Source organism: Syngnathoides biaculeatus, chromosome 16 (assembly GCF_019802595.1).
Source record: "Syngnathoides biaculeatus isolate LvHL_M chromosome 16, ASM1980259v1, whole genome shotgun sequence".
Lineage (NCBI taxonomy): Eukaryota > Metazoa > Chordata > Actinopteri > Syngnathiformes > Syngnathidae > Syngnathoides > Syngnathoides biaculeatus.
In genome coordinates this window covers 5,218,114-5,230,403 of record NC_084655.1, presented here as the reverse complement: position 1 = coordinate 5,230,403, position 12,290 = coordinate 5,218,114, and the positions used below count along the sequence as shown (strand labels likewise).

The 12,290-nt window shown below is 41.5% G+C and overlaps 1 protein-coding gene across 5 annotated transcripts in view; it reads right to left on the bottom strand.

Annotated features, from left to right (window-relative positions):
- The window catches only part of si:dkeyp-72e1.9 (syntaxin-binding protein 4), an 84,435-nt gene that overhangs the window by 47,498 nt on the left and 24,647 nt on the right, over window positions 1-12,290 (bottom strand). For all 5 annotated transcript variants that reach the window (XM_061846367.1, XM_061846371.1, XM_061846366.1 and 2 more), the window contains exons 4-6: window positions 6,922-6,991; window positions 6,768-6,842; window positions 2,944-3,023 (exon numbers count right to left, since the gene is read on the bottom strand). In XM_061846367.1, coding sequence (XP_061702351.1) covers window positions 2,944-3,023; window positions 6,768-6,842; window positions 6,922-6,991 — 225 coding nt within the window. The remainder of the gene's footprint in view (window positions 1-2,943; window positions 3,024-6,767; window positions 6,843-6,921; window positions 6,992-12,290) is intronic.

The window sequence follows — 12,290 nt, the reverse complement described above, 5'->3', positions numbered from 1 at the left end:
TGAATTCCGGCTCTGGTGACTATACAATATTAAGCAATTGTTTCTTCTTTTTTTTTCGTAAGTATGAGATTCTTTGATTTTGGATTGATGAGTTAATATCCATCTGTAGACGAGCATATAGTTTGTTCATTGAAGGACAGCTAATAAGAAATTCATTTATAATGATAAGACAATGCTTTTTTTTAAATTATTTTGATCCCATACTTTGTAATGTGACCTTGGGTGCCCTAAATAAAATGAAGTTATGTAATCCCCTGCAATACCATGCACAAAGCCTGGGTGGCGCTTTTGTGGGCGCTCGCTCTCTCTCGCTCTCTCTTTCTCAATCACTCCTTCCCTCCCCTCTATTTTCAATCACCTGTTTCCAATCAGCCCTTGTCACCACTAATTTTAACTGCTTGTTTCTAGAGAGCAACAGCAAAGTACTGTGTACCATGACCCACCTTACGCAAGTGGGCACCGTTATACTCCTTGTTCTCCTGTTAACCCTAGAGTCTCCTTGTTCCCAGTGTTTCCATGTGTTACTGATCCATGTCATTCCTGCCACAATGCCGTAAAGCTGGCTGCTGGACTTGTCGACAAGGACGAGCCGGCTGCCGGTGCCAGGTCGCGATGGCTCATCTCCGCCGCGGAAGTGGATTGGACGGGGAGGCAGTTTGGCCGTGATCCGCACATCATCTAAATATGGCTTGAAACAATAGGGTAATATTGCCCCGGTAACTTCACTCAGTTTTCTTCGAAAAGAGCTTCCATGTCAGAAGGGGCGTGTTCATCTCCCACAGCAGGGTTAGGGCCAGAGCGTATTTTCAATGGCGAATGACCAGGGGTGACGTCACGGACAGGAGATGCAGTCAATATGGCGACCACTTGGATGTCGAATGATACTTCCGCAACTTTGCACATGGATGACGCACTCTCTACTCATATTTATTTTTTCGTATGGACATTGAAGTGAATAATGTTATATGTATTTTTCATTACATTATCTATTTTTTATTACCTATATTAGAATGTTTATAGGGATGATACTTGACCTTTAAACTAACAACCAAAACCTGTTAATAGGATAATCTCAAAATGTATGTATCATGGTTGGAGAAAAAAATATTTGACAGAATAAATTATGGAATGTTCAACATTTATTTATCTTCCATTCTGCTTATCCTCACAAGGGTCACGGGAGTACTGGAGCCAATCCCAGCTATCTTCAGGCAGTAGGTATGGTACACCCTCAACTGGCTGCCAGCCAATCGCAGGAATGTTCAACAATAAAACATAAAGATTAACTCATAAATCTTGTAGCAGACACTGATCTGTCTTTCAACAACCATATTACTCTACAGGGGTTTGACACAGGCATCCAGTTGTTTATGTGCTGCTACTAGTGTATAAATCAGCAAATGACTTGAGCCCAGAATACTTCAGATAGGTATTGTGTGATTACAAACCAAAACTCACTCTTACATCGCTTCACTCAGGGTAAACATGTTCAATGTGCAACAATATGGAAACACAGCATTTCCTGTTATGAAGCAAAGATCAAATTCCAGATCTCCACCTGCTGAGCAGCAAACACAGGTTTGTTTTTTTAGCGTGTTTTAACATATCTGTACCGGCTGGCTGCCTCTTTTACCAAGGAAACAGATGTTTGCAATTGTGTGATGGACAACTGCACTTGTCCTAAGCCATTTTTAAAGCTTGACTGAGTCCATTTACCCTTTGGGCTCAGAACCTTTAACAAAACACAAGGTTTGGTTTTTTTTTTTTTTGGGGGGGGGGGGTTGAGGGCTGTATTATGGGCTCTCATACAATGATATTGGGAGCATGAGATCATAAATTGGTTTAACATGAGCTACATTATTAAATAGGCACATGCACAGCCTTTTTTGCGCCAGGGGCTCAAGTCAAAAAGTGCACCCATTACCAAGATATCAAAAAATAATGTCTACACACGGATGTTCAAATGGTAGGTTTTTGGAAAATTAACCAATAAACCAAGATAAACCCTTTCAAAACATTTCTCCACTATTAGTTAACTTATAACCTGCATTTTAGAGAGCGTAAGTAAAAGTAAATGAGATAAAATGGGTGCACAGGTGCAAATGGCCTCTTATAAATGGGGATGCGGCTGTTTTCAGGATTAAGAAATCACATTCAAACTCATGTTAAATGAGTCACCGTAGAATACCCACCATTTAAGGTGCCTCTGATTAAACCAAAATTAAATCTCAGATGCTTTAGTAGGCTATTCCTTACATTATTGTAGTCATATCTTACAACCCCAGCGGCAGAGAGCTTTTGCAGCATCAGAGGGGTCTTATTGTTGAAAGGTATTAGAAGAAAGGTAAAAAAAAAAAACTTTCCAAAGCATCAGTGTCGCATATCCATCATATTTCGTTAACTGCTTATCCTCACAAGTATCACGGGTGTGCCTAAGCCTATCCCAGCTGACTCTGGGCGAGAGGCAGGGTACACACGGAAATGGTTGTCATCCAACAGCACGTATCCTTCGTAAACTATAAACCATTCACACTGACATTCACACTTATGGACAAAAAAAGAGTCTTCAATTAACAAACCAAGCATGTTTTTGGGGATGTGGGAGAAAACCTGACAACCTGCAGAAAACCCACACAGGCATTGGGAGAACATGCAAACTCCACACAGGTGATTTCAACCCAGTCCTCAGAACTGTGAGAAAATGGTAACTCCAGACAGGTGAGGCCGATTTGCTAATCAGTCAACCACCATGCTGCCTAACATACAGACACAAATTGATGACACTGAGGGAGTCGGTTGTGTTTTTTTAAATACTGATGAATAAAGAAAAAAATAGGATGGAGCAAAAATGGCACTCTTTTAACCAGGAAAAAAAAGGCCTGGTGCTTGAGCACCTGCTAATGACTGTGTGTGCATGCGCCTTTTAATTATAGTGTTTCTTACCTTGTTGTATCGGAGAGTTGCGTGTTGATCCTGTGCTACCGTTGGAGCCATATTTTTCCAGTAGCTCAGCAAATTCTTTCCTTTCCAGGGGAACAAAGTGGAAAATGAGTTTGTCTGTCACAGACATGAAAATATACAATAAATTTAAAAGTCTACAGTTGAGAATAATGTTACACACTGTAATTAATGTCTTTATTGCCTTTTCTAATTTTAGCAGTGAGAGAAAATGGCACTCCGGGTTTCAAGTGCTACGATGCAACGGGGAAGTCACACATTAAAAACAGTCCCCATCCCACTTTACAAAAATATTCTCCCATTCTCATAACTCCAAAAATAAGTATTTGTGTTTTGCTCTGTGCTTTATCGTGACCCTGCCATTGTGATTCCCACAATAGCACTGGAATGCAGCTAGCGACAGCTAACAGCGAGCGCCGAGGACCATCTGTGGCTGCCGGCCCGCAGCTCCCGGGAGCCTTTGTTTACGCACTTATGTCGCGCGTAGGCCTTCGAGTCGTCAGACTCCGTGTTATTCCGCACAAAGAAGCATCTGAATATTCAACATTAATTACAGCCACAGGTTCAAATGTCTCTAGAAGTATTCCTCCGTCTTCCCGATCAACTGATAATGCTATTTCTTCATCAGATGACGATAAATACGAGAAATCGGCGCTGGGCATAAATGGTGTCCCGTGTAATCGAGCCTTTGTTGCGGCACGGTACACGTCACATTTGCGCACAGAGGTCATGTGGCTCACGAAAATGGCAGCGCTCCTGAAAATTCGTAATTGTTGATAAAAATCTTCTCAAAACACTATTAAATGAGAGGGGATTTAACATCACATTGTCAAAATCGGGTACATATTACATGACCTATTGGATACACTGTTCATGCAAAGCACTGGATTTCCCCTTTAAACAGGTGTGGTTTGAGAGACATTTCAAGAAACTTCAGACATAATTCCCCCTGTCCAAATGTCATTTTTTTTTCTTCATAGCCACACTTTGGCTGGAGGGCAGTTAAATCACAGATTACTACACAAGACTCATCTTCAAGAGAGCTGCCTGAAGCGAATAAACTCGTTCCCCAACTTTGGTCAGCTGTCATTCCAGAGCACCACAAAGCTAAGCAGGGAAACGGAAGAAAGTTCACCGCTGACACTCCTGAAATCCGCAAGAGTACCAGTACATCGTGAGGCAAGAATACACTTATGTTGGTGTCCATTTCTGTTTGACCCTCCGTTTATCTAAACAATGCTTCTGCGATGAATAAACCTTGACTTGACTCCTTTTCTAGGATTCTTTGACTCTGTCACATTACAATGATTAACTTATTCCTGACACATTCATTGGGAAACATAAAGTGTAAATCCTTCGCTCTGTCAGAACCTCTTTGCTGAGGATTACATGTACTGGCAAGATAGAGCAAACCATTTAGGAAATTTCTAGCCAGACGTACTGAGGTACTGTAAGCTTCTCATATTTAAGTATGCAAATCCATGCTTTTTCAACTCTCAGTTAACGATCATGAGGAGGTTTCGTAGAAGAGCAGGCCTGTGCCTCTGCTAGTAGCGTGGTATTTTCACCCAAACATCTTATACTGATATTGATGTGCTAAAATGCTATACTAGGCTAAAGTTCCATCCATCTGAGCTGCTTATCCTCACAAGGGTTGCAGGAGTGCTGGAGCCTATGCCAGCTATGATCGGGCAGGAAGCGGGGTACACCCTGAACAGGTCGCCAGCCAATCACAATAGGCTAAGGTTGATACATAAAATACACAATTTTCACAGACATAATGTTCTCATGGTGAAGTAGTTCACTTCTTAGATTTCTGTGCAGGAACTGTGATTCAATTCTCACACAATAATATACATACACTATAAATGGGAGTGTGAATATATGTACCCTGTGATTAACTGGCAACCAGTCAGGGTGTACACTCCCTTTTTCCACAAATCCTCTTGGATAGGGACCCTATCCCACTCCTTGTAACTATGAATAAGATGCTGTCGATGCATGTCAATGTTATTTGTCTGTTACAAACCTCAATAAATACAGTTCCAAAAAATAATTTGAACTTTGATGTGACCAGCGCCATAAAGAACCAATGAATACAAATATCATACAGAGTGTGCCCTTGCCCATTTGCGGTTCACCATTCACGACTCTGCATCTTCGCAGATTTTGCGCTGATTTTTTTTTTCCATAACGTACCGTATTTTCACGTGCACTTAAAAGCTTTAAATTATCTCTTAAATGGACAGGGGACTGATAATGCACCTGATGTGCACACTAAGTTCTAAAATCTGAAAATGTTGTTCAATGACCAGTACAATGAAGTACACCTGAACAGACTGGTTATATTGTTAGCGTACACGCTAACAATATATTCTAGCATGGATGCTAACAATGTAACCGTTGCGTTCAAGTGTACATCATCGGTCTAGTCACACAACAACATTTACAGATTTTGGAACTTGTTGTGGACTTAAAGTGCCACTGACACCAAAAACATGAAATTTAGTATGCTGTTAACCAAAAAAAGAAAAAAAATCAGCTGGAATGGAATCATCCGTTTGTTCACAGCACATCAGAATGTTACCGTCTATTGATTTTTTTATTCTCCTGCCATGAAAAATTAGTGGACTGCGTGGTGCTGGATTTTGCCCTTATACTCTGAAGGATGGATACAATATTTACATGTTTCTAAAAGACGCGATTCATCAAATGGATTGCACAGGTGCAAAGGACAAGAGCTTTGTGGATTCCAAATGAGAGGTAGGTGTGTAAAGAGCTAGTAAAAAAAAATAGGGTTGGGGGACTAATTTGTCTCACAGTTTATAGCATATGTTACATGTGAATTTAGTATCTCCTTGGTCAAACCAGCAAAATATAACAAAGCAGTTGGATTGCGTAGACAATTTAATCACACACAAAAAGTTTCTTTCGGCTTGTCCCTTTCGGGGTCGCCACAGCGTGTCATCTCAGATGAACGCACATATGTGTTTGGCACAATTTTTACGCTGGATGCCCTTCCTGACTCAGGGAGTGGAGGCCCCAGTGGGATACGAACCCACAACCCCTGATTTACCAAACCAGTGCTCTAACAACTGAGCAATACAGTACAATACAAAACAAGCGGCAGTGGCCACACCGGACGGCTTGGATGAGCCACGATGGCTCATCTCCGCCGCGAAAGTGGATCAGATGGGGATGGGGTTTGGCCGTGATCGCATATCATCTGAATATGGCTCAAAACAATAGCGTAAGATTGCCCCGAGGGCTCGAAACAATAGTGTAATATTGCCCCGGTGACTTCACTCGGTTGCGAGGTGTTCTCCTTTTCGAAAAGAGCTTCCATGTCAGAAGGGGGGCCTTTGTCTCCCATAGTTAAGGTGCACCACGTGTTTTCATTGGTGAATGTCCGGGTGACGTCACGGACGGAGGATGCAGCTACTATGGCGACCACTTGGACATCGTAGAATGACACTTCTCCAACTTTGCGCATGGATGACACGCTCTTCGCTCACATTTATTTTTTCATATAGAGATTGAAGTGAATAATGTTATATGTATTTTTCGTTACAATATCTATTTCAGAATATTTATGGGGATGATACTTGGGCTTTAAGGTGAGCTCTCCATTTAGAAGAACATATAAGACTTTTAAGTGCCAGTGGTTGCCAAAATATGATAGATATCATACATAGGTATTTTAATACTGCATCCATTATTATTTTTAATAATTGTGGGGGTGGGGGAGTAATAAATGTAACGCCCGCGTAACAAGGGAACACTGTACAACTACATGAAGCTCTACTTACTTTGCCTCCTCATCCCGGGCTATGAGAAGTCGCATGTGATTGGTTGCTGAAGCTGCTCTCAAGATGTCCACAGCTCTGATGAAAACAAGATAATATTACAAAGTGTAAATAATAATACTGCATAAGGGACGATAGTTAGATATTAATACTTTACCTTTCACTTGTGACACCGATTAGACCTTCTCCATTTACCTCCAAGATTTGGTCTCCTGGTAACAGGTTTCCTGTCAGAAGTAAAATACAGGGTACAAACCATGGTATTATCGGTTACAGGATTATCTTCTTTTATGTACTGTATCAGTGTGGTTGGATGTAAATAGGAGTTCCAAGGAGCTTATAGCTGTTTAAAAAGCTCCAATCAAAAGAAAAATGTGGTGTAAAAAGACAGCACATCGCCAGTCTCCTGTTTGAGGCCAAAGCAAACTGTAAGTTGGTCATGACTCTGTTGTGGCCCCTTTTATTTATGTTTTCTTACTCTCACGAGATAAAATCCCAAAATACTTGATCTGCCATTCCAAATCGAGTCAAGCAGACCACTGTTACCATTGACAATCCATGCTGTTAACTTTGACTGCAGCTGGAAGGCACACTCCAGGGCACATGTTCTAACATATTAGCAAATTGTGCTTTTCTGCTCATGCATAAGCATGCAGGGGAGGGGAAACCAGGAGCTCTGTGCTAGAAGTGCCGAAGAGATTTGCATGTGATTAAAGCCTTTTTATCTTGTTAGGAGTGAAGAAATCCACATTGTACCAATACCCCATGTAAAACGACGTTGATTAAGTGTTAGTTCCAGTATAGCACTGAATACTAGATTGGTTTAAGGTTGATAAATAATATCCATCCAATCCATTTTATACACCACTCCTCCTTATTAGGGTTAGCCTTGAGCTGCAGCTCATTACACCTGACTTTTGTTGAGAGGTGGAGTACCACATACCCTGGACTGGTTACCAGTCACTCATACAGTTAGGTGAATATAAACAACCATTCACACTTAAAAGCAACCTTGAGTCTTCTATGAATAACATTTTCCAATGTGGAAGACAGAGCAGAGAAAACACTAGAACATACATAAAACGTGAAACTGAGATGTGATTCAATTTCATAACTATAAGGCAGTTGTGCGAACCAGTACATCACCATGCTACCAGATAATGTGTGTCAATTTAAATACATTTTCAGTAGCATTCTCCAGTTATTATATTGTGAAAACACTCCACTGCTACTGACTGGAAATGCAGTGTCTGATAACCTTTGGGCACTTACCAACAGTGGATATAATTCAGTGAATGTAAAATATTCAGGATGTACTATAAAGGATGTTTAACGAAATATCACTGGCCGCAATGTGAACACTCGATGAGCAATCTGTTATGTATCAAACAGAATCTGTATTTTTTTCCGTGAAAAAAAAAATAATTCAAATGTAAATCAAGATAAAATTGTGACTCTGAAAACAGTGTTCTGAGAAAAGTATTCCCAAGGTTTGTCCCTGTGAAATACAAAATGTTAACGTAGTAAAATATTAATTTTACTTCAGTTGCTGCCATTCTATCAATTTTGTCATGCAATGTTCTTATGTCATGGTTTACAGTTGTTTAACAATTAACCCGTACCATGACTCCCATTATTGCTATTAATAGTGACTTTAGCAAAACGTTACCAAAATTAGAATTTTTGAATTTTAATATCATCATTCATTTTATTTTCAGGAAAAAGATTTCGACTCAATCTTTTTGACTCCCCAACCTGACTGTACACAGTTTTGATGGTGTACAGTTTCCCCTTTCTCAGATGCTGTATGGTAGACAGAATTTTCTTTAAAGGGGAAGTCCGGTCATTTGAATTTACAATGTATCAGATAGGTCATGTCATATCTACTGTACCTTGAAAATATGAGGTTAATCCAATATCATTTACTGGTGTTTTGAGAAGATTTTTTTATCGGCAATTACGAATTTTCATGGGCGCCGCTTTTTTGGCGAGTCATATGACCTACATGCACGGATGTGACGAATACTTCCAAATAAGTTGCTCAATACTGAAATATTTTGTGCCTTCACCTACAATTTAGACGGTGAATTTTATACAACAAATTGTAGTAGGCTGAATTTCAGATAGCGAATTGTAGCCAGTTGAATCTCAGGAGAAATATTGCGTTTGAATTTTAAATGTGTGTATATATATATATATATATATACATATATATATATATATATATATATATATATATATATATATGTATATATATATAAAAACAAGCTTTCCCGCCTCCCGAGAAGGGTTGCGTCAGGAAGGGCATTCGGTGTAAAAAGAGTGCCAAACAAATATGAGCGTTCATCTGAGATTATGCTGTGGCCACCCCTATTGGGACAAGCCGAAAGAAAGTATAAACAATCTTTCCCACCATATAAGGCCTACCTTTCACTGATGGGTTCTACCAGAGTTGCCTTTATCACATCCTTCATCGCCACGAGAGCTGTCCTCAGTCCAGGCTTCCAGAGGACAATGCCATGAAACTCGCTATGGAGGGAAATGCAATCCAGGTCCTCGGCAAATATCTTTCCTCCCATTTCCTCAAGTTCCTGACAACAAAGATTCATCAGAGGATTGTCCATGGCTACGCATCGGTCGCATGTGCATCATTGATCCGCTGGCTGGTCTAAATGCACCCCAAAATCGATAGGATGGATGAATGGTGTGTCCTGCGCGTTGGCCTCTGAATAGTCAGTCATCATTCCCGACCGAAGAACAATCTGAACATTCAAATCTGCAGTGAAGTATTCCTCAATCTTCCCAATCACCCGATACTGCTACTTCTTCATCAGATGAGGATAAATCTGAGAAATCAGCGCTGGCCATAATTGTGTCACAAAGTAAGCGAGCCTTTGTTTGGGCACGTAATACGTCACATACGCGCACGTAGCTCATGTGACTCGCCAAAATGGCGCCGCCCATGAAAATTCGTAATTGCCGTTAAAAAATCTTCTCAAAACACCATTAAATGATATCAGATTAACCTCAACATTTCAAGGTATAGTACATGTGACATGACCTATCACATGACCTATCTGATATATTGTTAATTCAAATGGCCAGACTTCCCCTTTAAGCCCTACATAGTCGGCATGATCTCATCAAACTCGTCCTAAGTTTTTGACCACAAGCTGATAAAGCCCTACAGGACTCCTTCTTTAGCTTGACGGCATTCCTTACCACCACTGTACATCATAAAATGCAGGTATTACCACCCCAACAGGCACCGGTTACCTCATGGCCACTGCTTCGGTTGACCACCGTGACAGGGAGGGACAGAACATAGGTCACCAGGAATCAATTTCCCCCGGCTTCTAGGGAATGTTAATCAAAGTTCTGTTAGAGGTGGGAGTTGAAATTTCTTCTGATGGGGAAGCTGCCAGATGTTCTCATTAGATCCTATCAATACATTTCCTTCTGCCAGGTCAAATCAGTAGCTTCACCACACATCAGAGCCAACACAGTTCCAGACGCTGATCGGTTGACTGCGCCACCACTCTCTTAACATGAGCGTCCACAAAAGTATAGGCATACATCCAATGACATGCCCCAAAGCTAATCATTAATCTGCGGCCGAGTGTGGCTTTGTGCTCATATGGACACTCTTTTGTTTTCACATAATTATCCATATACTATATATATATATATATATATATATATCTTCTTCTTCTTTTCCTTTCGGCTTGTCCCGTTAGGGGTCGCCACAGCGTGTCATCTTTTGCCATCTTAGCCTATCTCCTGCATCTTCCTCTCTAACCCCAACTGCCCTCATGTCTTCCCTCACCACATCCATAAACCTTCTCTTTGGTCTTCCTCTCGCTCTTTTGCCTGGGAGCGCCATCCTCAGCATCCTTCTACCAATATACTCACTCTCTCGCCTCTGAACATGTCCAAACCATCGAAGTCTGCTCTCTCGAATCTTGTCTCCAAAACATCCAGCTTTGGCTGTCCCTCTAATGAGCTCATTTCTAATCCTATCCAACCTGGTCACTCCGAGCGAGAACCTCAACATCTTCATTTCTGCCACCTCCAGTTCAGATTCCTGTTGTTTCTTCAGTGCCACTGTCTCTAATCCGTACATCATGGCCGGCCTCACCACTGTTTTGTAAACTTTGCCCTTCATCCTAGCAGACACTCTTCTGTCACATAACACACCAGACACCTTTCGCCAGCTGTTCCAACCTGCTTGGACCCGTTTCTTCACTTCCTGACCACACTCTCCATTGCTCTGTATTGTTGACCCCAAGTATTTGAAGTCGTCGACCCTCGCTATCTCTTCTCCCTGTAGCCTCACTCTTCCCCCTCCACTTTTCTCATTCACGCACATATATTCTGTTTTACTTCGGCTAATCTTCAATCCTCTCCTTTCCAGTGCATGTCTCCATCTTTCCAATTGTTCCTCTGCATGCTCCCTGCTTTCACTGCACATGACAATATCATCTGCGAACATCATGGTCCAAGGGGATTCCAGTCTAACCTCATCTGTCAGCCTATCCATTACCACTGCAAACAGGAAGGGGCTCAGAGCTGATCCCTGATGCAGTCCCACCTCCACCTTAAATTCCTCTGTCACACCTAAGGCACACCTCACCATTGTTCTGCTGCCATCATACATGTCCTGTACTATTTTAACATACTTCTCTGCCACACCAGACTTACGCATGCAGTACCACAGTTCCTCTCTTGGTACTCTGTCATAGGCTTTCTCTAGATCCACAAAGACGCAATGTAGCTCCTTCTGACCTTCTCTGTACTTTTCCACGAGCATCCTCAAGGCAAATAATGCATCTGTGGTACTCTTTCTAGGCATGAAACCATACTGTTGCTCGCAGATACTTACTTCTGTCCTGAGTCTAGCCTCCACTACTCTTTCCCATAACTTCATTGTGTGGCTCATCAACTTTATTCCTCTATAGTTCCCACAGCTCTGAACATCCCCTTTGTTCTTAAAAATGGGAACTAGAACACTTTTCCTCCATTCTTCAGGCATCTTTTCGCCCGCTAGTATTCTGTTGAATAAGTTGGTCAAAAACTCCACAGCCATCTCTCCAAATTGCTTCCATACCTCTACCGGTATGTCATCAGGACCAACTGCCTTTCCAGTTTTCATCCTTTGTAGTGCCTTTCTGACTTCCCCCTTAGTAATCATTTCCACTTCCTGGTCCTTCACTCTTGCCTCTTCAACTCTTCCTTCTCTCTCATTTTCTTCATTCATCAACTTCTCAAAGTATTCTTTCCATCTATTTAGCACACTACCGGCACCAGTCAACACATTTCCATCTCTATCCTGAATGACCCTTACCTGCTGCACATCCTTCCCATCTCTATCCCTCTGTCTGGCCAACCTGTAGAGATCCTTTTCTCCTTCTTTCGTGTCCAACCTGGTGTACATGTCTTCATATGCCTCTTGTTTAGCCTTTGCCACCTCTACCTTTGCCCTACGTCGCATCTCGATGTACTCCTTTCGCCTCTCCTCAGTCCTCT